General features: G+C 57.3%; 3 protein-coding genes across 3 annotated transcripts; 2 read left to right on the top strand and 1 right to left on the bottom strand.

The window, feature by feature from the left end:
* The first annotated feature begins 6 nt into the window (after window positions 1-6).
* IMPDH2 (inosine monophosphate dehydrogenase 2) lies at window positions 7-12,054 on the top strand. The gene is made up of 15 exons (XM_057403196.1): window positions 7-85; window positions 182-230; window positions 308-409; window positions 585-659; window positions 1,049-1,255; window positions 3,526-3,613; window positions 4,470-4,669; window positions 5,805-5,895; window positions 6,553-6,648; window positions 7,945-8,016; window positions 10,122-10,265; window positions 10,957-11,101; window positions 11,181-11,324; window positions 11,585-11,668; window positions 11,795-12,054. Exons 3-15 carry the CDS (start codon window positions 368-370, stop codon window positions 11,814-11,816), a joined length of 1,410 nt encoding a protein of 469 aa, XP_057259179.1. The 5' UTR covers window positions 7-85; window positions 182-230; window positions 308-367; the 3' UTR covers window positions 11,817-12,054.
* A 1,129-nt stretch (window positions 12,055-13,183) lies between these two features.
* Window positions 13,184-14,498, bottom strand: NDUFAF3 (NADH:ubiquinone oxidoreductase complex assembly factor 3). The gene is made up of 5 exons (XM_057403198.1): window positions 14,437-14,498; window positions 14,039-14,231; window positions 13,892-13,958; window positions 13,504-13,604; window positions 13,184-13,363 (listed from the first exon to the last, which is right to left on the bottom strand). Exons 1-5 carry the CDS (start codon window positions 14,496-14,498, stop codon window positions 13,232-13,234), a joined length of 555 nt encoding a protein of 184 aa, XP_057259181.1. The 3' UTR covers window positions 13,184-13,231.
* Window positions 14,499-15,458: 960 nt separating this feature from the next.
* LOC130595979 (DALR anticodon-binding domain-containing protein 3-like) lies at window positions 15,459-19,763 on the top strand. The gene is made up of 13 exons (XM_057403179.1): window positions 15,459-15,509; window positions 15,987-16,255; window positions 16,345-16,625; window positions 16,845-16,903; window positions 17,006-17,128; window positions 17,349-17,419; window positions 17,741-17,799; window positions 18,092-18,174; window positions 18,260-18,383; window positions 18,488-18,546; window positions 18,637-18,750; window positions 18,967-19,035; window positions 19,232-19,763. Exons 1-13 carry the CDS (start codon window positions 15,459-15,461, stop codon window positions 19,349-19,351), a joined length of 1,482 nt encoding a protein of 493 aa, XP_057259162.1. The 3' UTR covers window positions 19,352-19,763.
* Window positions 19,764-24,844: the final 5,081 nt, after the last annotated feature.

Below are 24,844 nucleotides of genomic sequence, written 5' to 3'. Positions count from 1 at the left end.
TCATCAGCGGCGGCACCGGCTACGTGCCCGACGACGGGCTGACGGCGCAGCAGCTCTTCAGCTGCGGCGATGGGCTCACCTACAAGTGAGGGGCGCCGCCAACGCCGGGGCCGGGCCGCGGGGTTGGGGGCCCGGTGCGGTCGCTGGCGCGGCTCACCGTTGTTTTCTCGCTCTCCCGCAGTGATTTCCTCATCCTCCCGGGGTACATCGACTTCACGGCGGACCAGGTGGTGAGTGGCCGCGGCGGGGCAGCGGGTCGGGGCGGGCGCGGGGCTCGGTGCTGACCCGCCTGCCGCCTCCCCGCCAGGACCTGACCTCGGCGCTGACCAAGCGGATCACGCTGAAAACGCCGCTGGTGTCGTCCCCGATGGACACGGTCACCGAGGCCGGGATGGCCATCGCCATGGCGGTGAGTGCGGCCCGGCGCGGCCTGCCGCCGTTAACCGGGGCGGGGGGGGGGGGGCGTCGGAACGCGGCCTGAAGCACACGCGGGTCAGTTCTCACCCCCCGTTTCCTCGCACTGGGCCCCCCGGTGAGGGCCTGGGTGGGTTCCGCAGCGGTTCACAGCCCGGTTTGTGTTCCAGCTCACCGGGGGAATCGGGTTCATCCACCACAACTGCACCCCCGAGTTCCAGGCCAACGAGGTGCGCAAGGTGAAGGTGAGTGGCCACATGGCAGCTCCAAACCCTGCTCACAGGGTGAGGTGAGACCTGGGTTTGGGGATACAGGAGGAGCTGTGAGAGGAGGTGCTTGGAGAGTGCCAGATGTTGGTGTTTCGGAGCGTGGTGATGCCGTGGTTGCCTGCACAGGCCTCTGTGGTTGTGTGTTAGGTGCTGTCCGTGCCCAGCCAGGGATGTGGGTGCTGCCAGGCATCCTGGTGTGGGAATATTCCCCATCCTTCCAGGAAGGAGGGAACTCTTGGGCATCAAACGCTACTTGTGAGAGCCTTGGTGCTGGTTTGGCAGCCATCCTGGGTGGTTGCAGCCCTCTGCTTCTCCTTGGCCCCGGGGTGCTGCTCAGCCTGGCTGCTGCATCTGCTGCTTTTCAGAAATACGAGCAAGGCTTCATCACAGACCCCGTGGTGCTGAGCCCCAACGACCGAGTGCGGGACGTGTTTGAAGCAAAGGCTCGGCACGGATTCTGTGGGATTCCCATCACGGACAACGGGAAGATGGGGGGGAAGCTGGTTGGGATCATCTCATCTCGAGACATCGATTTCCTGAAAGAGTCAGAGCACGACTTGCCTCTGGGCGAGGTGAGAGGGGACCTATGAGCACCTGATGGTGTGGGGTGTGATAAGGAGGAGGGCAAGGGCATGCGAGCCAGCTCCATGTCAGCTCTGCAGGTCTGTCTTTTAACTGTTTCCAAGGGAGAGCATCTCATTCCAATGGAGAGCATCCCATTGTCGCCCTCCTTGCGGCTCCTGCAGTGCAGATGCAGGAGCGTGGCCATGCAGTTGGCACCCGCATGACTCCTGCTGCGGGGTTATGTTTCAGTGTTGTAGAAGCTTCCTCTCTACAGCTGGTGCTCTCCCCAGTTCTCTAAGTAATTCCTGGTGTTCCTGGCTGCTGCTGTGATCCCATGTGGTGTGTTGGTGCTGGCTAAGGCTGTAGCAGCTGTGTTGTGCCCAGCTACACTCCAAGCGCTGCTCTTTACTGGACTGACCTATATGCCTCATATTCATGTTGCTCTTTAAAATAGCCCCTTGAACCTGGAGGCTGGCAGTTTAGCCTTTATAATGCTACTCCATCAAACCCCCCTCGTACAGGAGAGTGATCTCTGGGATGCTGATTCCTGTCACACGACTCAGGTTACGAGCCCTGTAACCGTAGCTCTGCAGCACTGTCAGGTTACATCCCCAGTGCCTCTTGCCCAGGCTTTGCTCTTGACTCACAGCTGTTTTTAGCTCTTGCTGACCAAACCTGCTGTCACATGCTCATCCCTCTTCAGTTTGAAATCACCTATAAATACCTGTAACAAGAATCTTAAACCAGGAGTAGGTTACAAAAGTGCACATGGCCCTTTGAAGCCATGCTGGCCCATTCAGAGGAGCAGGAGAAGAATCTCCTCTCATCCTTTACGTGGATCATTCAGCCCTGCACAGTTGGAAGCTTGCTGCTGTCACCAGACAAAGCCAAGAAAATGAATGATCTAGAGCTCTCCACACTCGCTGCCCAGCACTCATCCTGCTGAGCCATTCATTGCCATTCAGTTAATCACAGGTTTCCTGTTGCTGGGAAAACTTATGGACCCCACTGGCTTAGGGAGTGTCTTGGGATGTGTCTGTGATTCTTCAGGCTTTTCCTGAGCTGTGGGTTCTGTCACAGGCAGGGTTTGGGTGGGTACAGGCAGGGTGAACCTCTGTCCTGCTGCAAAATGTCTGATCTAACGGTATAAATAACTGAAATGTTCCCCATTTTCTTTGTTGTGTGCAACTTACCGACCATCCTTGAGGGTTAGTGTTCCCTTTTAGCCTTGCTTGGCCTTCTTGAGTAACCTTTGATGAGAACATCCCATGTGAGCTTTGTGATGGCAGAACAGACAGTATGGGTGGGAAGGGACCTCCACATCTCTTGTCAAGCCTCCTGCTTGAGGCATGTCCTGGGGCTGTGTCACTGTCCCCAAAGATGGGGATTTGTGTTCCTCACTGGGCTGCTCTTCAGTGTTTGTACTGAAAGCTTTTTTCATAGAATCCCAGGCTGGTTTGTGTTGAAGGGACCTTAAAGCTCCTCCAGCTCCAACCCCTGCCACGGGCAGGGACCTCTTCCACTAGAGCAGCTTGCTCCAAGCCCCTGTGTCCAACCTGGCCTTGAACACTGCCAGGGATGGGGCAGCCACAGCTTCTCTGGGCACCCTGTGCCAGTGCCTCAGCACCCTCACAGGGAAGAGCTTCTGCCTAAGGGCTCATCTCAGTCTCCCCTCTGGCAAGTTAAAGCCATTCATTCCCCTGTCACATCAGCTGTCCCAGTGTTCCAGCTCTGTTGCCCCTTGCTGTGTTTTGGTGCCTGTTTGTCAGGGTGAGCGTGTTTGTTTGGACTGAAGTGACTCCTGCCCCGCTGACCTTGCCAGCAGCAGCAATGGGTTATTCTGGGCAGGGCCCTTCCAGACCCTGTGCTCTGGGGATAGCTGCCTGAAAACAAGCTTGGGGGTAGCATTTCTGCCAGAGCACGGGACTGTGGCGGTGTCTCCATCCCTTATTTGCCTGTGCTCTATTAAAAGGGAGGGCTCTTTGGGTGACCTCCCAGACAGGGGTCATCTGAGAGTTGTTCCTTGCTGCTCAGTGCTTGCCTCGGTTTGCTGAGGCCCTCTGCCATCTCCTCTCTTCACTGCACTGATGGGCTCGGGGGCTGCTTGCATGTTGGAGGCTGTTCCTCTGTGTTCCTGGAGGCGTGTTGCTGTGCTGTGGGCTCCTTTGTCTGCAGAGCACTGGCACATGGCGGTGTTTCACGTGGGCACAGGGGGGTTGGTATTCTTGGAGCAGAGCGAAGGAGTTCTTGTGACTTTTTCTCTTCTCCCTCCCACCAGATCATGACGAAGCGGGAGGATCTGGTGGTGGCCCCGGCTGGTGTGATGCTGAAAGAAGCGAATGAAATTCTGCAGAGGAGTAAAAAAGGTACCTGAGGATGCCTGTGATCAGCGAATCATGGAATGGGTTGGGTTGGAGAGAATGTTAAGATCATCCAGTTCCAACCCCCTGCCGTGGGCAGTGGCGCTTCACCCTAGGCCGTGTTGCTCTGTCCAGCCTGGCCTTGAACACTGCCAGGCATGGAGCATTTACCACTCCTGGGCACCCTGTGCCAGCGCCTCACCACCCTCACAGGGAAGAGCTTCATTATATCCAACCTGAGCTTCCCCTGTTTCAGTTTAAACTCATCACCCCATGTCCTGTTGCTGCAGTCCCTGATGAAGAGTCCCTGTCTGATCCAGGGAGAGCTGTGGAAGTGCTGGGCTGGGGGAAGCAGCAGGTGATTTGGACACGTGTCTGTGCGTGGGTGGAACACAGGAGGGCTGTGTTCCAGCACGAGGAGAGGACAGTGGATGAGGACAGTGCCAGGGTACAGAGGCCACATGCGTTCATCTCCGCTCTGTTTGAAGCTGAGGGCATACCTGGCAACCCCGGAGCTACAGAGCACCTGCTTGTCCAGCCATACACCTTCCATCTTCTGTCCTGGCCTGCACAATTTGGCAGCTCTGTTAGGGTTTAGCAGTTTGACTTCCAACAGTGTCATGGGTCTAATTGTTATAAAAGGTGCACCTTTTCTGTGGTCAGTAACACTGAATCCTCCAGTCCTGCAAGCCCCTTGCTCTATTACCTGACCCAGGGTTGCTGCCATCCGTGGCCAGGCAAGACTGGCTAACCCACACACACACCTCTGAGTCCCCACCTTGTACCAGTTGCTGCTGGTGCTCCTGGTGTGCCGCAGGGCTGATGTGTGTGTGCTGCAGTGATGCTCTGTGTTTGATTCAAGGCAAGCTGCCAATTGTTAATGAAGATGACGAGCTGGTGGCTATCATTGCCCGCACCGATCTCAAGAAGAACCGGGATTACCCCCTGGCTTCGAAGGACTCCAAGAAGCAGCTGCTCTGTGGTGCTGCTATCGGGACACACGAAGATGACAAGTATCGGCTGGACCTCCTGGTGCAGGCTGGCGTGGATGCTGTAGTGCTGGTGAGCACCCTGGGGTGTCACATCGGCCTGGGGTGGGTGGGTGGGGGCTGTCTTTGTGGGCTGAGGATCCAGGTTGAATGGATCTTTCTGGCCGTGGGGCAGCAGCATGGCTCTTGCTGTCTTCATTACAGTTAGAATATGTAATTATGTGTTAGAATATGGCAGTATGTGACCCTTTCAGTCTTGTTCAGGTTGGAGTCCTCAGGTAAGAGGGATTCCTCATGCCTGGGAACTTACCTGACCTTGAGGCAGTATGTGAGGTGCTTCAAAGCCCTGAATCTGGGGTGGAAGGGACCTTAAAGCTCATCCAGTTCCAACCGCCTGCTACGGGCAGGGACATCTTCCACTAGAGCAGCTTGCTTCAAGCCCCGTCCGACCTGGCCTTGAACTTCTACGAAGCTTCTTGCAGTCTGTCATCATCATCTCTCATGTTCCCAACTAGTTCTGAATATTTGGCTTCTTACAGTTTCCCTGCAGCAATTTGCTGTTTGTTACCATGTTATTTTCTTTACCCCTGATGTTCAGGGGCAGTCAGCCCAGAGCTGCTCTGCTGCTCTCCCCTCCTGGCCTGTAAAGCTTTCAGGCACAGCATCACTGCCTGTATTTGCACATTGTTTCCCATTGATTGTTGGCTTGCTCTGAGGGCATGGCTGAACAGCTCTACGTGTTTTAACACGCTCAGTGAGTTGTCAGGGTCATGGAGATCAGAGGCCTGAGTGCTCCATGGTCCACATCTGGTATGTCAGCAGCTCCCTGTGAGCCCTTCTGGATTCCACAAGGAACATTCACTTCACCTGCAGTTTGTGACAGGGCTGGTGGTGTCCTGGTGGTGGAGCCAGACGGTTCTTAGCCAAAGCAGATGTGCTGCTTCTTGAGTCCTGTACAAGCCACAGGGTTTAAACATGAATGATATTACTGAAGTCTTTATGAGAAACTGCCCTGCACAGGGAAGGTGCATTATTGTCTTGGCAGCAGTTTCTCCCCTGGTTCTGTGCTCGATTTGGGAATCTTTTTGCCAACATAGCCAGCTTACAGAGACCTGGATAAGTAGAGTGAGGATCTGAGGCTCTTCCCAAGCTGTATTTGCAATCTTCTGCAAAAATTCTGGTTGAAATGAGTTTTCTTTCTGTTGCAGGATTCCTCTCAGGGGAACTCCATCTTCCAGATCAATATGATAAAATACATTAAGGAGAAATACCCCAACCTGCAAGTTATTGGAGGAAACGGTAGGCATGTGCTCAAGACTTGTCTTTAAATATCATTTGTTTCTTAGCCCTACAGGGAGCTGCAGGGATGGGGGTGAAACAGTTGTCTTGGTAAATGCCTGTCAAAATGGTTTCCTCTGCCTTGTGGAACAGAGCACAAACACTGCAGGCACAGGGCAGTACCTTGATGCTGCCACAGCTGCAAACATGCCACACAGCAGTGTGTGCAGTCCTCTGGAGCTGTTACACATCCGCTTTTACACACCCATTTAAGATTTTGGATAATAATGAATGTGGAAAACTAATGGAAATTTTCCCTGCCTCTTGACAGCAGTGTTCTGTCCTTGTCCTGCCCTGCCTGGTGTGTTACTGGTGCTGCTGTTAGCCTTTGCACCGCTCTCCCTGCCTGGTGTGGCCCAAAGGGTGCTTGGCACCATGAAGTGACCTCTGCTGCCTCAGCCTTTGGGTGTAAGCGTGTTGCAGAGTAGCCTAAAAGGACAGCTGGGGACAGAAACTCATTCTGCTTTCACATACAGGCCTGGTAGCAGAGGACACCCTGGCCTGGCTCTGACACAGGCGGGTGCCCTGGGCAGGGGGTGTTTGCAACCACAGGGCAGAGCAGTGTCTCAATGTGCAGATCTGCTTGTCTCTCTTCAAACCAGTTTCTGCTCCCCACAGTTGTGACTGCTGCTCAGGCCAAGAACCTCATCGACGCAGGGGTTGATGCCCTGAGAGTTGGGATGGGCAGTGGCTCCATCTGCATCACGCAGGAAGGTGAGAGAGATCAGCTGTCTCCTACATAGCTGAAGGCTTCTGTTCAATAGGGATTCCCTGCTGAAAAGCAGCAGAGCTGGGATGAATTTAACCCTTTGCAAGGGTAGTGTCCAGCAGCAAGCTCTTTCACCCTCTTCATCCAGGATTTTCCCAACACTCAGGTCAAACCTTTGGGGTGGCAGCAGCAGCTAAGGCATTTCCCAGTACTTGACTGAGGCTGAGCGGAACAGCTGTGGCATGTGTGGCTTTGCCCACGCCGTGGCTCGGTGTGGGACGGGGCTGCTGGGCAGCTCTGCAGGGAGAGGGGCTTTACTGGATCCTAGTGCCCATGGGTGAGGTGCACTGGGCTGTCTGTGCTCCCTTCCCCTCTGGTAGCAGTGTGTGTGATGCTTGAGTCTGCTGGGCTTGATGCCTTTCTGCCATTTCCAGGCCAAGGTGGGATTTCAGGCTGTTGTCTGCAGTTATCTGGAGCTTTTGTGGGGCAGGGGCTGTGTCACCCTTGGCTAAAGGCAGAGAGGGATGTCCTGAGGGCCTGGAGAAAGGCTGCCTTGAGGACAGGCTCAGTCCTTGTGTTTTGAACCTAGCAGGTGAGGTGTAGAGAGGAGGTGCAAGGCTCTAAGCCCATGAAGAGCCCCTCTCTGCTCTGCTCCTTTGCCATGGGAGGCAGGAAGAGGGAAGCTGATGGCTGAGGGCACTGCTTTAGCTCTGCCAATTCCATGTGGAGCAGCCCTGGACCTGTGCTCCTGCTTTGCCTGCCATGGGATGCTGGCTGGGGGGGGGGGGGTGTGTGTCTTGTCTTGGGTGACCTCTCTAGGGAGGTTGTGGAGGTTCTAGCCAGAGCAGGACCAGGACACACATGTCCCACTCTGGCTCTGAGGCAGGGGACCCGCTGAGGCTTGTTCCATTGTGCAGCAAGGAGAACCTTCCCAGAGAGTACCTCTCCTGGCTGCCATGGAGGTGGGGCTGGGTGCTGGTTTGGAGTACGAACAGGACACAGGTAGAATGTGATGCTTCACAGGAGACACAATTGCAAAGCTCTCTCTTGCAGCTTCTCAGGTTTTTGTCCCTTTTAGGGCAAGAACTCTGGCTTTTGGGTTAGGGGTCACTGGACGGCTGCTGGGGCAGGGTGAGCATGTGCTGTGCAGGATGTGGCCTCTGGCTTTGCTCGGGCTAGGAAGGGTTTGCAGGGTCAGCTCTGTCCCACACCGTGTGCTCTGCCAGTAGCAGATCACTGCTGGGGTCCTTTGTTCTGCTGCTGTTCTTCTGTCTCTAAAATATGTGTTTGTTTTTGTTTAGCTGCTCCAAAGATCCCTCCAGACCTAAAGTCCCACAGCCCCAAATGCCCTTCTACTGTCACGGGCACCTATAGTAAGTCACTTGCCCTGTTCCCAACCCTAATTACATGTCTTGAAGCAGGACCCTGATTTGGCTGCACATGGCCCTACTGCTTGTTTGAGAATAATTTAGCTGTAGATGCACTTGGGGTTTTGTGGCTTTGGATACTGGTCTTGAATCTGACATGGAAGCTGAGAAGCCTTTCTGAATTCCTAAAGCAGGGTCTGATATGTCAAAGCTGAGGCCACTCAGGCCTGTCCACCCTCCACTCCAAAATAAAGATAGGAGCATGAAGGGGCTTTCTGACTGCACCTTCTGGATCTTTGGCTGGGCATGGCCCTGCTGATCCAGTGCTGGGAGGTGATCCCTGAGCAGTCCTTGATCCTGCTCGAGAACTGGCCCCAGTTACTGGCTCAGCTTCACTTGAAGCTTGTCCCCTAGGGTTACAGAGGGACTGAACTGTGGTTGGTACCATAGCAGTTGTGTACCAGAACCCCATCTCTCTCTAGCAGGCGTGTGGAGAGAAAGAGCTCTCCTCCTGCCCAGCACAGGGTGCAGCATTGTCTGCTCTGTACCTCTCTGATGCTACCCAAGCCCTGGGTTCTGCCCTTTACGCCTTGTTCTGATGCACCTCAAAGGGAGGGAGGTTTCTGTTGAAGATCCCAGAAGGTTCTCTCTAGCAGATGATCCTGTAGGGCACTCTTTGCAGACACATTAAGGAGGACAAGCCCTCTCCCAGCGTGTGTGTGCTCTGAACCCTGCTTTGGAAGCCTGTGCTCCAGCTGTGGTGCTGGGTGCTGGGAACGGTGCAGTGCTCCCAGCAGCCCTGAGCCAAGCTGTTCCTTAAAGGGCTGGTCTCCATGGTTGCTCCTGTGAGGTTCTGCAGGCCCTGCACTGTTTGTGGCACAGTCCCATAGACCCTGGACTCCGTATGCTCCTAATCCAAGTGCTTCTCTCCACAGAGCTCTTCCCCTGCAGCATTTTGCAGCTTTAGCAGTGCGGTACCGAGCGAGACCATCTCTTTAAGGCTCAGAGCATCCTCATTGCCCCTGGCAGACTCTCCCTGCCTGGCTGAGCCTTAGCTTAAGGCTGAGTTTTGGTCCATTAAACTCAGTTTTCTCATGCTCTGGACTCTGGCTGCCCTCTCTCAGCAGCTGCTGCTGAGCACTAGGAACAGAGCAACCACAGACTCCAGCCTTGGCAAGCCTGTGCCAGGGCATTGTGGTGCCAGGCAGGCTAAACCACTCCTAGAGCTCACTGATCCTGCATGGCCATAACCTTACCTGCTGTACTGGACTAACCATGACCAGAGAAAAGGCTTCCAGTTAACTGCGGGGAAGGGAAGTCACCCGGAGAGAAGCTCCTCTCAGCGTTGTTGCATGCCTGTGGCTGACAAACACGTTTCCTGTGCTGGTTTTCCCTTGTGTAACGGGAAGCCTCTAACTGGTGCTGACTGGGAAAAGCAGGTAAATCCACAGCTATTAACTCCCTTCCTATGGGGCAGCTAAACCTGACAGGATCCTGCTACACCGCAGGGCAGGAACATAAATTATTTCCTCTAAGCTATGGAATCATCCTGCCCATTTCCTTTCCCACTGCTGCATGTGTGTTTGTGTGTGTGTGCAGATGTCTATATATATATATCTATCTATACATATATATACATACCAGCTCTCTCCCAACCAGCTGACTTGCCATGCAAGAAGCACTTCATACAGTGCTGGGTATACGGAGATGGGATCTGGCACTGCTTGGAGGGAGTGAGTGGTGGGACATGGGCCAGGGATGCTCTGGAGAGGGGCTTTTGGAGTCTGCTCCGTTTCCTTCGCAAGCTTCCCACACGTCTGCCGTGCACCAGGATGAGCTGGGACTCTTGGCTGATCCCAGGCATTAGGTCAAAGACCCCAGTCCCAACATCACCTGCTGTGTTTTGGAGTGAAGGGGCCATGAGGATGTCCCAGCGGGCACCTCCTGGGCATCCACGTCTCCTGCAACTCGGCCTAAGGAAGGAGCATCCAGGGATTTGTGCGTTCCCGAGTGCTGGAGCATGCGTGTGCTGGGAGCCTGAAGGGCCTGCTGGGGAGGGGACATGGTGGTGTGTGAGAGCTGACCCTGTCCCTGCTCTCTTCTGCCCGCAGTGCTGGCGTGCGGCCGTCCCCAGGCCACTGCGGTGTACAAGGTGTCCGAATACGCCCGGAGGTTCGGTGTCCCTGTGATCGCGGACGGCGGGATCCAGACGGTCGGGCACATCGCAAAGGCTCTGGCGCTCGGTGCCTCCACAGGTGAGCAGAGCACTGGGCACAGGGGCCATGGCTGTGTAAGAGGGACATGGAGCTGTTGGAGCAAGGCCACGGAGATGCTGCAAGGGCTGGATCTGCCCTGGAGCCAGGCTGAGAGAGCTGGGCTGGTTCAGCCTGGAGAAGAGAAGGCTCCTGAAGGGGAGACCTTAGAGCAGCTCCAGTGCCTAAAGGAAACCTGGAGAGGGGCTTGGGACAAGGGCCTGTAGGGACAGGACAAAGGGGAATGGCTTTAACCTGGCAGAGGAGAGATTGAGATGAGCTCTTAGGCAGAAGCTCTTCCCTGTGAGGGTGCTGAGGGACTGGCACAGGGTGCCCAGAGAAGCTGTGGCTGCCCCATCCCTGGCAGTGTTCAAGACCAGGTTGGACACAGGGGCTTGGAGCAAGCTGCTCCAGTAGAAGGTGTCCCTGCCTGTGGCAGGGGGTTGGGACTGGATGAGCTTTAAGGCTCTTTCCAGCACAAACTGTTGTAGGATTCTACTCTATGATCCCATGCACATTGCTGGGAGTCTCCTAGGACAAGTCTCCATACGGCACAGGATTCTGGGCATGAGCCACCTGCAGGTGGCTCAGGGCATAAGGGGTCTATCAGGGTCCTGTGCCGAGAGACCCAGGGGTTTTGTGGTTACAGCCTTCCTGCTGCTGACACCCTGTTCTTGGTGCTTTCTTGTGCCAGTGATGATGGGCTCCCTCCTGGCTGCCACCACGGAGGCCCCAGGCGAGTACTTCTTCTCAGATGGAATTAGGCTGAAGAAATACCGTGGCATGGGCTCGCTAGATGCCATGGACAAGAACCTGGGCAGCCAGAACCGGTATTTCAGGTAAGAGATGGTGCTTTGGGGCAGCAGATAGAGCTTTTGGGGCTTTTCCATTGACTTGTTGATTTGTGCTCCCATCCAGTGAGACAGACAAAATCAAAGTGGCCCAGGGGGTCTCCGGTGCAGTGCAGGACAAGGGCTCTATCCACAAATTCATTCCATACCTGATTGCTGGGATCCAGCATTCCTGCCAGGATATTGGTGCCAAGAGCCTAACCCAAGTCCGGTGAGTGCTTTCCCTTGCTGTGCATTGGTTAGGTCATGGTGTCATAGATTTGCCAACCCCAGGGATGCAGGAGCGTGGTCTCTTGGGCTGGAAAGGTTGGGGTTACTTCACCCTGCCTGGCTCTTAGTACAGCCACGACCATTCAGATCACAGCTGGAAGAACCAGTGTCCCTCATCGTAGCTGCTCCAGCTGAACGTGTGCCAGGGCACTGTGTTCCCTGGGCTCTGGCTGCCATATGATCAGTGTCCTTCCCCCTCAGAGCCATGATGTACTCGGGAGAGCTGAAGTTTGAGAAGAGGACGACGTCTGCGCAGGTGGAAGGAGGGGTGCACGGCCTCCACTCGTAAGTGCTTCTGCCACAGGCTCTTCCATGGGCGTTCAGGCCAGGAGCTGTTCCCAGTTGTGCTCTGTCCTTGCCCTGGGTGAGGTGGGTCAGTGAAAGGACTCTGCTTTGCTGCTCCCCTCGCAGGTATGAGAAGCGCCTGTTCTGAAGGTCTGTACCCATCATTGAGCCACTCAGCCCTGCGCCCCCCACAAGGGAGCTGCTCCTGCTGCAGCAGCACCAGCGCTCTGCGGGTGCCGGGAGCTCCCCACGTCCCTTTGGCTGCTTCATCCACCCCGGAGGGCCTGTCCCCTCCCCGGGAGCTGTGACCCCGGGTTGGGCCTGGAGCCCTGCACGAGTTGGCCGTGTTTTACAATAAAAGAGAAAAAGCTGTGCAGTGGGTGTCAGCCCCGAGCCCCTCTCCCTTCTGTGCTGCCCCCTCCTCCCTTGGTGCTCTTCTTCGCTTCCTGCATCCTCTCAGGAGCCCCCAGAAGGGACAGTGTCTGTGAGGGGGGATTGAGGATGGGATGGTGCTCAGTGGATAATGCAGTGCAGGGTGTTTAAAAAACCCTTCCTGAGAGCAGAACACAAGTGGCTGTTGGGCAAGAGAGCAAATGGGTTTTACAGGGCTGGCAGCAACAGGTTGCTGCAGCCCCTGTGCCCTCTGCAGCTGCTGCGGTGATGGGCACATCAGTGCTTGTGTATGCACGTGCTCACATCTCCACATGTGCTGTAGCCACTTAACATGCACCAGGCCCTTAGACCTGTATTTTCAAATGCTTGGTCCTCACCAATCCACCTTTCTCCCTCGCTTTATTTCTTCCCCCTAAACATTCCATACTGTCCCCACATCCTAATAATAGTAATTATTATTATTACTAGCAATATTATTTAGGAAACACCCCCCCATATATGTGTGTTGCATATAAACACATGCAAAACATCACTCCAACTGAAGAACGCCTATTCATGATCAGTGTTTTGTGTCTCTTAAAAGCAATCACTCTTCAGCACAGTGATGTCAAATTAGATTCACACTTGCTAAAACCAGAGCCTTCAATTATAACATAATCCTGTCAGACATTCGCTAGCACACCTCACTCATCAGGCAAAGCCATGCCGTGGCCTGATCTGGGGCTGGAGGCTGCAGCCATTCCCCTTCCTGCAGAGGTGGCTGTGTGTGACCAGTGGTGGCCATGCCCTGGTTGCCACACACTGCCCAGGCAGCCAACCCACAGTGCATGAACCACCACACAATTGCTTTGTGCACCCAATTAACGTGTATTTTCCTTGTGGAGCCCCAGATGTGCCCCAGAGCGTGCAGCTCGCCCCAGCACCTCCACTCTGCCCTGGGGCAGTGGGTTCTCAATGCCAAGGCACCAGGCACAGCAGGACTCTGGGTGCTCTGCTGCCAGCAATGCTCATACCTCGTGCCATGTTCCAGGCTGGGCAAGGAAGGCAAAAAAACTGGGATTTAGGGCAGAGCCAAGTCCATGCACTCCACAACACCCTCGTGTATATGGCCACCTCCAGCCAGCAGCTCCGACAGCTCCATTGTGTTTCTCCAGTGGTGCTCAGGGGGCTTCAGGCAGGCGAGGGCAGAACTGCGTAGGCAGTGCCTGATGTGCCTGTGCAGGTGGCACGCGGAGGGATGAGCCCCGCAGCCACCATGCGCTTCTCACTTGTGAGGAAGTTGAAGGTTGCACAGGCATTTGGCTGTGAAATCAAAAGGGAGCAAAGCTGCAGCCCTCGGGCAGGAAACAAAGCCCTTCCACACAAGGTGCACAGCCTCCTGCCTTGTCCCCATGGCCACCACTCTCCCCCTCGCTGGGGTGCTCCGCATGCACCCTCCTTACCGTGTCCTGCACCTCCACGGCTATCCCGCACTCCCGCATCTGCTTCAGCATGGCGGCATGGAGCCGCTCCACCCTGTCTCCTGTGCCCAGCACCAGGATCTCTGCAAACAGGACACGACCACAGGCAATGGGCTGCACTCAGGCTGCCTCGGACCTGCCATTCCCACAGGGACCAACAACTCCCCCAGAGTACAAACGAGGGGGAAGCTCGTTTCGCTGCGTGCCTCCTGTCGCTGCTGCGGAGCAGAAGGCTTTGAAAGCGCAGCTCCATCACCCAAAGCACGGTCAGGGCCCTGCGGGTGGGCTTGGGCAGCGCTGTCCTGGCCCCGAGGGCACAGCTCAGAAGCCATTCCGGTCCGAATGTGACAGCCCCGGCCACCCCACGTACCGATATGGGGCTCCAGCAGCCGGAACAGCGACAGGCTCTCGTGCGAGATGTCCCTGTAGGAGCCGACCTGCGGGACGCGGCGAGCACTGAGCGGGGCAGAGCCCGGGGCACTCACCCGCAGGCCCGGCGCCACCCCCGCGCACTCACGTTCCACTGGAGGATGGTGCGGGGCAGGACGGCGCAGGGTCCCACCACCACGTCCCCGTTGATGGTGAAGCCGCGGCTGCTGTAGCCCTCGATGAACATGATGTTGGGGGACTCCGGCTCCAGCACCGTCAGACGAGTGCGCTGGTAGAGCTCGTCGTCCGACGGAATGAGGCGGTGAGCCCGGTGCGGCACCCTGTGGGGACGGCGGGTGGCTCCGGTACCTGTGACCCACGACCAGCCCCAAGGGCACCCCACAGACGCCCCAGGGTCACCCCTCAGTCACCCTCCGGCAGCCCCACGTCCACCGCCGCTGGGGCCCCACCGCGATGCCGCGACCCAGCCATGGGGGTGCCGCCATGACCCCGGTGCCGGTCCCTGTTCCTTACCCGTACCCGTACCCGCCCGGCGCCAGCCGCCCCGCGGGGCCCAGCAGCCTCCGCGCCGCCACCGCCACCGCCATGGCGGCGGGTGTCCGAGGGCCGCGCAGGTGCCGCTGCCCTCCCTCGGGGCCATCTCGTGTTTCCGGGCCCCGTCGGGGTGTTCGCTGGGCTGGCACCAGATGCTCCGGCCCCACCGGAGCTTTGTTCCGAGCAGTTTCCTTTTGGCTCGGCCGTGCCGCCCTCCCCTTGGCACCCTGCCCGAGGCACAGCCCACAGCCACAACCGGCCTGGCTGCGGCTGCCGTGCAGCTCCGGTTCCCGGCGGTAAGTTGCCTTCTCTCCCCTCCTTGACCCGCTGTCAGGGTGCCGTGATTGTGGCCCCCGTATGCGTCTGTTTGTGGCGCTGGCGCGGGCAACGGAATCCCAAAAGCAGCTGTCCCCGCTGTGCCCAGCTGCCCTGGGGTTTCGTTACCAGCGCTGCCGCCCCTGCCTCGCCCCACAGCCTGCTGCCCCATGCCAGAGCCGCTCGCCCCACTCCAACCCCTCTATGGGACACCGGGATCACCAGTATCTCTGGTGGTCCTATACCCCTAATGGCTAAATACAGCAGCTTGCTTCCTAGGGACTAATCCACAGTGTGATGTGGCCTCCCGTGAGGTGCTGCCAACCCCCCTGGCTCCCGGCAGGGATGTCCCGCGGAGAGAGACGGCTTTGGAATGACACGATCACTCCCGCTGAGCGGGCAGCCACAGAGCCATCGGGGATGTCGTGTCTGTCCAAAGCTCTTTCGGCACCTCCGAGAGCCCCCCGTGGTGCTGCTGGGCTTTATGTGTGCTGCCTGTGGGACCCCCGGCTCTAGGGGATCCAGCCTGTATCCCGCCTGAGCAATAACACAAGGTCTGACTGTGCTCCCAGTGCATCCCAAGGCCGGGCAGGGGTCCCGGGTGGCTCCTGCCCTGCGGACAGTCAGCAGTTGGTCTGGTGTGAGCAGCGATTCTCAGATCACCTCTTGGCTGTGGGTGGTGCAGGGAGCACCCCGCCATGGCACGGCCCCACGGAGGGGACATGGCCGTGCCCCATAACGAGCTGTTGGTGTGTTCCCAACAGAGCCCATTCAAGCACTGCCAGGATCTGCCCTCACCATGCCCCCCCTCCTCCCCCCATGGGCACTCGAGCCCTGGAGGAACCGGTTCGGGTCCTGTGGGCAGAGCGCCCCCCCCCCCCCCCCCCATGCTCATGGGGAGGGCAGGAAGGGAAGGGCAGGAGGGGCGTCCCCAGCACACGTGCTCCCTGCTGCGGCCACAGCGGGTTCGGTGCTTCCTGGGTACCCGCTCCCCACCGGTGGCCTGGGGCTGTGCCAGGGCCATTGCCCATGTGCCCGGGTCAGAGCTGGCTTCGACTGCAGCCCCATAGGGGAGTACAGCCCCGCTGTGGGTGCGCTGTGCATGGAGCTGGGCAGCAGTGTGGGTGCACAGCTCTGCAGATGTCAAGACCGCAATGGAGCGATCTAATCGCTTCCACCTCCTTCCTGCTGGCGCTGATGACTTTTGCTAATGTGTGGGGTGGGAGGGCAGCTCCAAGCCGACGTCGCTGTGCGGCGCGGGCGTGCTGGCGGTGAGGAGCGCGCAGCAGACGCCGGCGGGGTTGGAGGTGCGGTTGCAGCGCCCCGAAGCGTTCCGGCGGCTGCTGCTGTGCTCCGCGCCCGCACCGGCCCCCGCACCGGCCCCCTCCGTGGTGCTGCACTGCCCGGCTCTGCGCGGCCCCGGCCCCCCACGGCCGCGACACCTCCGCCCTCTGCTGCTGTCCGACCACCTAGCGCAGCTGCTGCGCGCACAGGGGTAAGTGCCTGCCCCTTGCCCCGCACTGCCCCGCACTGCCCCGCATCACGGCCCCGCGCTTCCAGCGGCTCCGTCTGCCTCTCCGGCAGGGTCCACGTCCGCCTGGTCCCCGCGCTCTCTGAGGAGGGGCGCCAGGACTTGCTGCGGCAGCTCCGCGTTGACTGGCCCGCCGGTCCCGCCGACCCCGACCTCTCTGATGCTGTCTCGGCGTTGAAGCGAGGGCTGGCCCGGGCGCCTTGTGCCGCAGGCTGCGGGCAGGGGCCGGGCGCAGCCGCGCTGCCCGCGGATGTCATCTGTAAGGTGCAGCTGAAGGGCTTTGTGGAGCAGCAGGGCCTGGTGGGGTACGACCCCAATCTGGATGTGCTTCTGGGTGAGCTTCGGTACAGCAGCTCAGTGTGACAGCGAGGGGTGAAGGGCTATGAACAGGCTTGATCTCTTGTTTTCAGTAGTTTTTGTAGAAAATAAGAGGGGTTTAGTTGAAATTCCCTCTTCCTCTTACTCCCCTTTGATTTGGTTTGAGACAGTGGTGCAGGATGTTGGGATGGGGTGACCCCTCATGTCCTGCTCTGAGTGTTCTTCCTCCTTGCAGTGACGGAGGGGAAGCTGCGGTCTGTGGCTGAGCTGCAGCAAGCTGCTCTGCAATGCACAGTGAGTATCCCTTCAGCTCTGCAGGCCATCTGCTTGCCAGGCATCCTTCCCTTCTTGTCATGCAACAACAGTATGTGAGGTCCCTGCTGTGCTCTGCTACAGGCTGGAGGCCAGGGGAGCTGCTGCAGCATCGTGCATGTGGTGAGCTGCGAGGAGGAATTCCAGCAGCAGCAGCTGGATCTGCTCTGGAGGATTCTGGATCCAGGACCTCACACAGCTCTACAGGTGACGAACCTCCCACCCTCCTCACTGTCACCCTCAGCATCCCCGTGCTCAGCTGGCCTCTCCTTCAGAGCCTGCAGTAGAGGAGCTCTAAGGTCCCTTCCAGTCCAAACTGTTCCATGATGCTGACACAGCTGGAACAGAGCTGGCTTTAGCCCAGGTCAGCACTGCATTTTGTGGAGCTTCGGGGTCTCTGACTGCTGCCCTCGCCTCTCTCTTTCAGAAATACCTTGTCTGTGGGCCAGTGAAGGTGACAAACCCCTCATCACCCATCGGGGCAGACCAGTACCTCCAGTAAGTCGGTGTGTAGCAAGGTGTCTGCTGTATTGCTCACCTGCCGAGGCTGCCTGTGCTCTCCCTGGCCCTGTGGACATACAGGCAGCCACACTGAGCAAGCTGATGAGCACAGAAAGTTCTGTGCAGTCCCTCTAGTCTTCTTTTTGGTGGTCTTAGAGGACTGGAGGTGCTCAGCCCCAGTCCCAGTGTCCTCCTCCAGCAGTGCTGCTTCTGTCCCTCTCAGTGCTGCCTGTAGGAAAGGCAGCAGCAGGAGCTGGCTGCTGCAGTGGTGCAGGGTGGTATCCACCCTGGAGTGAGCTGTGTGTCCGTTCCTCCCAGGCTCCGAAAGCGCCAGATGTACAAAGCCTCTGTGATGAAGTACGGGGAGCTTGCACAAGGTGAGCACTGCAGCTCTACACACAGGTACTGCTCCATTCCTGTCTCTACTGCTCCTGTGAGTGCTCCCTCTCCCCTCCGTGATGGACCCAGTGCTGATGGTGCCTGGGGGAAGGTTTGTAACCTGCCACAGCACAGAGCAGCACCTGCAGATGGGGGCCAGGGCTGGTATTGTGGTACCCAGATTCCCCTGGTGCTTCCTAGCCCTGGGTGAGGGAGTCCTGCCTAGGTGCTAGGTGTGATGGTAGAAGGGAATGGAGTGAGCTGTACTGATGCCATCTGTGTTCTCCATAGATGAGGCCTGGACTGAGGTGATCGATACTCTCACAGCGGCTGCCATCAGGTTTGAGATGCTGAGCACTGCTCACCGCAGTCAGGTAGGACAGTGGTTTGCGTAGAGACAACCCATGACTTGCACAAAGCAGTGGTGCAGCTTGGACTATGATTTGGCTCTGCCCTCAGATCACGCTGGACCTGCAGGACAGCAGCATCTCCACCAAGGGAACCAAGAGCGGTGCCTTTGTGATGTACAACTGTGCCCGGCTGGCCACGCTCTTCGACACCTTCCAGCGAGCTGTGGAACAGGGTGAGCATCACTTGCAGCCCTCACAGCCACTGCGGGGCTGTTCTTCACGCCTGGAGGCATGTGGCTCCTCCAGGCACAACAGCAGCTCCCTGCCTTCTTTCCAGGCACGTACCCACCTCTGCCACCACCCTCTGAGCTGAACTTCTCCTGCCTCCGGGAAGAGGTGAGTGCTGAGAAGGGGAATGTGCAGACCAGCTCTAGTGATGCTGCTGGCTGCGAGTATCCAGCCCTCTCTGACACAATTCTTTCACAGGGCGAATGGCTCCTGCTCTTCAACTACCTCCTGCCCTTCCCTGAAGTCCTGCAGCAGGCAGCACAGCTGCCTGCACCCACCAAAGGGATCCGGATCACAGCCAACACAGAAGCAGTAAGTGCACGTGCCATAGCACCCATGGGTGCTGCTCCAACAGTCCCAGCCCAGGGCAAGGCTAAACGCTGGCAGGGTGCTGCTCACCAGTGACACAGCGATAATGCCAAGGGGAAAGACTGCAGAACCCCTTGGGTTGCTTCTGCTGTGCTTGGGGTGGGGAAGGGCCCAAGACTGGCTATATCCCACTATACCAGCAGAAGCTCTGTCTTGTAGGTGTGCAAGTTCCTGATCCAGCTCAGCATGGATTTCAGCTCCTACTACAACCGGGTCCATGTCCTGGGAGTGAGTTGGGTGTCCCAGACCTGCAGTCATTCCTGGGGCTGCATTGCAGCTGTGGGGAACAGGGACTAGGGTGCCCACAGCACAATGCAGCCCTGCACCAGCCCCTCAAGGGTGCAGAGGCAGCAGTGCCTCCAGGGCCAGCATGTTGAGAAGCCATACAGCCACCAGCCCCAAGTCACTGTCTTTGTCCCTGCAGGAGCCATTCCCTCACCTCTTTGAGCAGATGTTTGCCCGTCTCCAGCTGCTGGCAGCGGTGCAGGACGTGTTCCACAGCACGCTGGGTACGCTTCACCTCCCACCACTCAGCCAGATCTGAGCCACCCCTCGAAAGCCACATCACAGTGTGACAGGCATCGGTACACTCCACCACCACCGGGAAGGACAAGGGCACGTTCTCCCTGGCAGAGCGAGGGGCTGCCCCACTGTCAGAGGGGTCGGGACATGCCTCAGCCCCTGCAGTTTGGGGGTTTGGGTACATGCACCCAGTGTGCCATGTCCAACCAGCAGAAGGGAGGATGCCGGAGTCCCCTGCAGGCCAGACTGGGGCATACTGAGAGAAGCAGCACCAGGGACCAGGCACTAGAAAGCCAGGCACCAACTGTGCTTCCCCCCACACTGTTTATTGAAGGCTGTTCCATGCTGGCAGGGAGCTCCTGAGGCTCACAGCTCCTGTTGAGCCCTGAGCTAGGCCCCATCACTGAGGTCCAATACATTTGTTGCTGGACAAATGCTTGTGTGTGTGTGTGCATGTCTGACTGATAGAGCACTATGTCCAATGTGGGGCTGCAAAGGATCAGTGACCCTACTTGTGTCACTACAGTCAGGGCTGTCCCACAGGGCTGTCCCAGAGAGCACGAGCTGCAGCCTTCCACGTGATGCACCATTGCCTGGTCTTGGCCTCCTGCTGCTCTCAAGTTCCAAGGGCTCAGCACCCTACTGAGCATGTTCCTCTATGGAATTAGGGCTGGAAAGCTTGGATATTGGTTCCTTATATCTTGGGGAGGAGGAACTCCTCCTGGCCAGGGCGGGTTGATGACCCCACTCCTCCTTTATTATTATGTGGGGAGCTGCAGCTTGTCCAGGAGGGGTCACCTCTGCTTTTGCCCTTGAGACCACCAGCCTTGAGCCCCCCAGATGTGGCTGCGCTGTCCCCAAGGAGCCAAGCATACCTGTCCCCTCAAGAGAGGACACATCAGCATGGAGGCAGGGAGAGAGACTGCAGTGATGTGCACAGCACAAGTGCAGGGAACTGGTTGGGCCACACTTGCCCTACTCCTGGGGAGGTTCTGATGGAGGGGGCTCACAGGGGATTGTGCCACTCAGCATCTCCAGCCCCTGTCCACAGAGCACACAACAGAGCCACTACTCCCCGCCAGCCTCCACCACCTCCCAGCAGTCCAGGTCAGGTACAGGGAAGAAAGTTGTGCTGAGCTTCTCCAGCCCACTCCAACCATGCTGCCACGGTGTTGGTCCACCAAGGCGGAGAGCAGCAGGTCCAGCTGCAGCACCCAGATCCCCGTCACATGGGCAGTGTGGGCACAGGGCTGGGCCACCTGCTCCAGGACATGTAGGAGGGTCCCCGCTGTGGGATTATCCCCATCTAAGGTCACATCCAGCAGGCAGCCATGGATGGAGCCGTCGTCATTGCTGCTGGCCACCAGGTGCCGTCCCTCCAGTGTCTCACAGATGTGGAGGCTGTTCATGCTGCAGCTATGGGCCATCACGGTGAGCACCAGGGCTCCCAGCACTGGGGTAACAGGGTCAGTCAGGAGTGTAGTCTCCATGCATGGCAGTGCAGAGCCACCAGCTGCTGCACTCACCCAGGGGCTGCATCTCTCTCTCTGCTTGGTGTGCAGCCACAATGGGGCTGGTATTGTCCCAGAAGGCGACATCACCATCAGTGGCTGCGCTGCACAGGAGGTGCCTCCTGGATGGGAGGTATCGGGGAGCCTCTATCCACAGCCCTGCAGGTCCCCACCATGATCTGGGGAAGCAGAACAGTCCCAGCAGGCTGATTTCACCCTTCCTTCCACCCGCTGCCATCCCTGCCAGGACCAGCACTTCTCCCTAGAGCCCCAACAGGCTGCAGCACAGCATTCAAGGCTCACCTCTCTCCTCCTGCCCACGTGTGCAGGAATGCCTCCACCTTCAGCACACAGCGCAGGTGGTAAAATGACTCCGCCACCAACACCAGCTTCCGAGCAGGGTCCAGCAGCCTGAAGACCCTGCGATGGAGCAGAGGACAGCTGGATATGTGAGAAAGGGGCTCCTGGCACCTCTGCCTCCACTGCCCACTGTGCACCATCCTGCTGCTGGCTCAGAGCTGGCCACATCCATGGCAGCAGCCTCCCCTGTGGAGCTCTCCTCTCAGCCTCAGCTCTGATCTCCATGGCAGCTCCTCACTGGATTGATCCATCGCTGCAGACAGCAGCCAGGAACTTCCAGGGAGTCAGCTTCTACTCAGTGCTGGTCCCAGGTATGACTGACAAGGACATGTACCTGCAGCAAACACATGATGCTCAACAACATAAAGCCACGCCACCTCCTGCCTCAGCTGAGCCTGCAGCTGCACAGAGCGGGTATCCCAGAGCCATTCCCAGCATCCTCCCAGACCATGGTCACTGCTAACTCTGCCTCAAGCAGTCCCTGAGCATGACCTCGTCTCTGGGTCCATCTTGACAAGCTTGTGCCTGTTCTTCTTCCACTCCCAGTGCTTGTCCGTTGCTTAATTGAGGCCACTCTACAGTGCACGTCTGGACCAGTGGGAGCCCTTGGGAGACCAGGAGAGGAGGAGCAGAAGTGGCCTCATGGAATGGATACAAGAGTTTGCAGTGGCAGATAGGAGGGTCAGCAGCAAAGGCTGACCAACAAAACCATCTCCACTTAATAAGGCCTGCCAGAGACGTGGGGCTCCCAGCTTGCTGCAGAAGTCTCCATGAAAACAGTGTGGAAGTGGAAGGTGGCACCTTAGCACCTTGCAGCCCAGGTAACAAGAGCAACATAGAGCCAGAGTGGTCTCAAACTACAGGAGCAGCACACCCTGAAAGTCTCATTACAACAGGGCACAAACCGAGGCAGGTCTGAGAGGTGAGAGGGAACACAGAACTGTGTTCTGGTCCTGCTTCTGCAAGATCCAAGCCCAGGAAGTAGAACTAGTCTGCAGCTAGACTGGTGATGAAGAGGTTTACACTTTTTTTTTACCAATGTCTCTAAAGCAGTGTTATTTTCATTTGAAGAACACCGGTAGAGAAGCAGGCCTGGGCGTATCTCTTGCTCTGCCCCACATGGCTGTGTGAGGTGTCCACCGTGCTGAGGGTGAGGGGATTCCCATGGTGATGCTCTTAACCATTCCCATCAGGATCAGCCTTGACCACAGTGTCCATCTCCTAGATGTTTTTGAGGGTGATCCACATGCCCTTCCAAAACCGGGTGTGGGTCAACACCTGAAATTCATAGATGGATCAACACCAGGCACTGGTTTCTTGTACTACCACAACCCTACAGCTGCCCTGCTTGAGGCCTGGTGGGCTCTGCTCTGCAGCCAGGCATCAGCATATCTCTGCAGAAAGACGACCATGGTGAGAACCATCTGCAGCCACACACAGCATATGGCTGATGAGTGCTGTTATTTCCAGTTTAGGTCATGGCAAATGACTGCTGGGACATCATTAACCAGTCCTGAAGTTCCTTCTCTTGAAGGGAAAGTAAAACCCACAGCACCAGGAACGTTTTACCCAGCATATTCAAAACACACATCTCCTGCCAAGGATCACCTCTGCCTCCCAGTAGCAGCACAACTGCTGAACACCTCCCTAGAAACTTCCATGCTGAAGGCCAGCACAAGACTTGAGACGCAGAATTAAGCAAGTACTGACTGGAACATACAGGGGTCTGGCCCTACCCAAGCACATGGGTAATGAAGACACAATCTGAGTAGGGGACCTCTGATAAGGTCTCCCAGCAAACCTCCCCAGGTCTGTCCTACACTCTACCTCTACTAAGGCAAGTATGGTAAGGAACGTATCAGCCCAATGTAATGCTGAAAATATAGGCTGTCTCGTAAGAAATCCATCCTAGTACACGAATGTCTCCATTTCGTTAACTTGCTGTGACTGATCAGTTGACGCTTGCCACTTGACTGATCTTAGTCCTAAAAAAATCTCAGTTTTATGACATCTCTGGTTTATGCCGTAGATTAACAGGACTGGGGTTTTCCATGAAGTAAACAAAACAGGCAGAAACAAACAAGTCACGTGGAAATCCAAATCTACAGGGAATGAAGTTGCATTGCATCTTTTGTATCAAGTCAAGTATCTAAGAAGATTTAACATTTTCTTCTAACTGATCTTAAGGCTTTTGTGGGTTTGGGTTGTTTTTTTCTTTTGTGTTTTTTTTTTGTTTGTTTTTTGGTTTGTTTTTTTTTATATTTTTGGCTAGTCATGTCGCTCGCTGAATCTTTACAATAATCTGGTAGCTACTAGTGGGTGTAGTGAGGAGGGTAACAGCAGACAAAGCATCTTGTAAGGATATTTGCAATACAGTTTATTCCTTTAAGTATGTGTGAACAGGTGGGAAGAGCTGCTTGACAAAGACAAGAGACTTTGTGGGCAAGAAGGCACTGGGGTGCATGATTGTCGGGGGGGGGAGCCGGGAGGGCCAGGCCGGCTGGGTGGGTGGGTGGGTGGGTGGGTGCAGGAGGTCGGTCTGCAGGAGGTGCTGCTGACATCTAGGGAAAGGACAACCCTCTGGGCACAGTCCCTCATGCTGCCCCTTGAGAAAGGCAGGGGAGGAGGAAGCCAACCAAGGAGCCTGGAATCTCCCAGTCCAGAGCTGAAGGGCCACCTTTATTGTGCCGGTAGAGGGGGATCACAGTGGTCGCTCAGAGATGAAACACGGTTGGTGCCACTGAGGTGTCCAGGCCGCGCGTCGGGAGTTTGGGCCCGATGTTGCAAGTGGGAGTTGTCTCGCACCCACGTGGGGCTAGCGGGGATGGAGCTGCTGCCGCTGTCTGTCAGTGCTGCAGCTGCCGCTCCCTGATGACTCCTGACTGTCACTGCTGCAGAGCTGCTAGCACGTGCTGGGGAGCGCTGGGGTAGCCCCGACACAGCCCGTCTGCGTGCGCTCCTCTATGCGCGTGGTGCTGGCGCGTGGCTGCTCTAACGGCGTCTTTTGCGCCGCGTGTTGGGACTTTGGGCTCGGCGTTGTGAGCGGGAGCGGTCTCGCACCCGCACGGGCCCCGTGGGTCTTGAGGCGCTGTCTCTTTGACGTGTTCTGGAGCCACGGGATGACGCTGATGGCCGCTGTCTTGTTGTGCTGCTGGGGCTGCTGGTCTCCTGTGTCTGAGGTTCCGGACTGTGGCCCGATGCTGCCCGGCTGCTGGGGCTGGGGCTGCTGAACTCCAGTTGCAGAGATCCAGGAGACTGCCCCGATGCTGCTGGGCCGGCTGTGCTGGGACCCGCAAGCTCTGAGGTGGCACTGGTGGCTACAGGGGGAAGCAGGAACATTAAGGGCTTGGCTCCCAGGCCTGGGGCAGGGTACACACTGGCCAGAGCGGTGCCCCAGCCCTCCTGGAGCAGACAGGCTGTGCCAAGCCCACACCAGGCACCCTCTGCCAGGCCTTGCCTGGCCCAGACAGGCTGTGCCCCAGCCCAGGGGCACCCGGGTGCTTTGACACTTACAGGTGCCCAGGCCAGCACAGCTCTCACACTCCCAGCTGGCCTCATAGCTGTTTCTCAGGTTCGAGCAGCGTCTGTGAGTGCCCACAGCAGCGCAGGAGCGGCACAGGAACAGCTCCCAGGGCCTGGGGAAA

This window comes from Pezoporus wallicus, unplaced genomic scaffold, assembly GCF_028554395.1.
Source record: "Pezoporus wallicus isolate ANWC-B61680 ecotype Strahan unplaced genomic scaffold, APGP_CSIRO_Pwel_v1 contig_12230, whole genome shotgun sequence".
Lineage (NCBI taxonomy): Eukaryota > Metazoa > Chordata > Aves > Psittaciformes > Psittacidae > Pezoporus > Pezoporus wallicus.
Note: the sequence above shows the minus strand (reverse complement) of the source record. Positions and strands in the feature narration are given on the sequence as shown.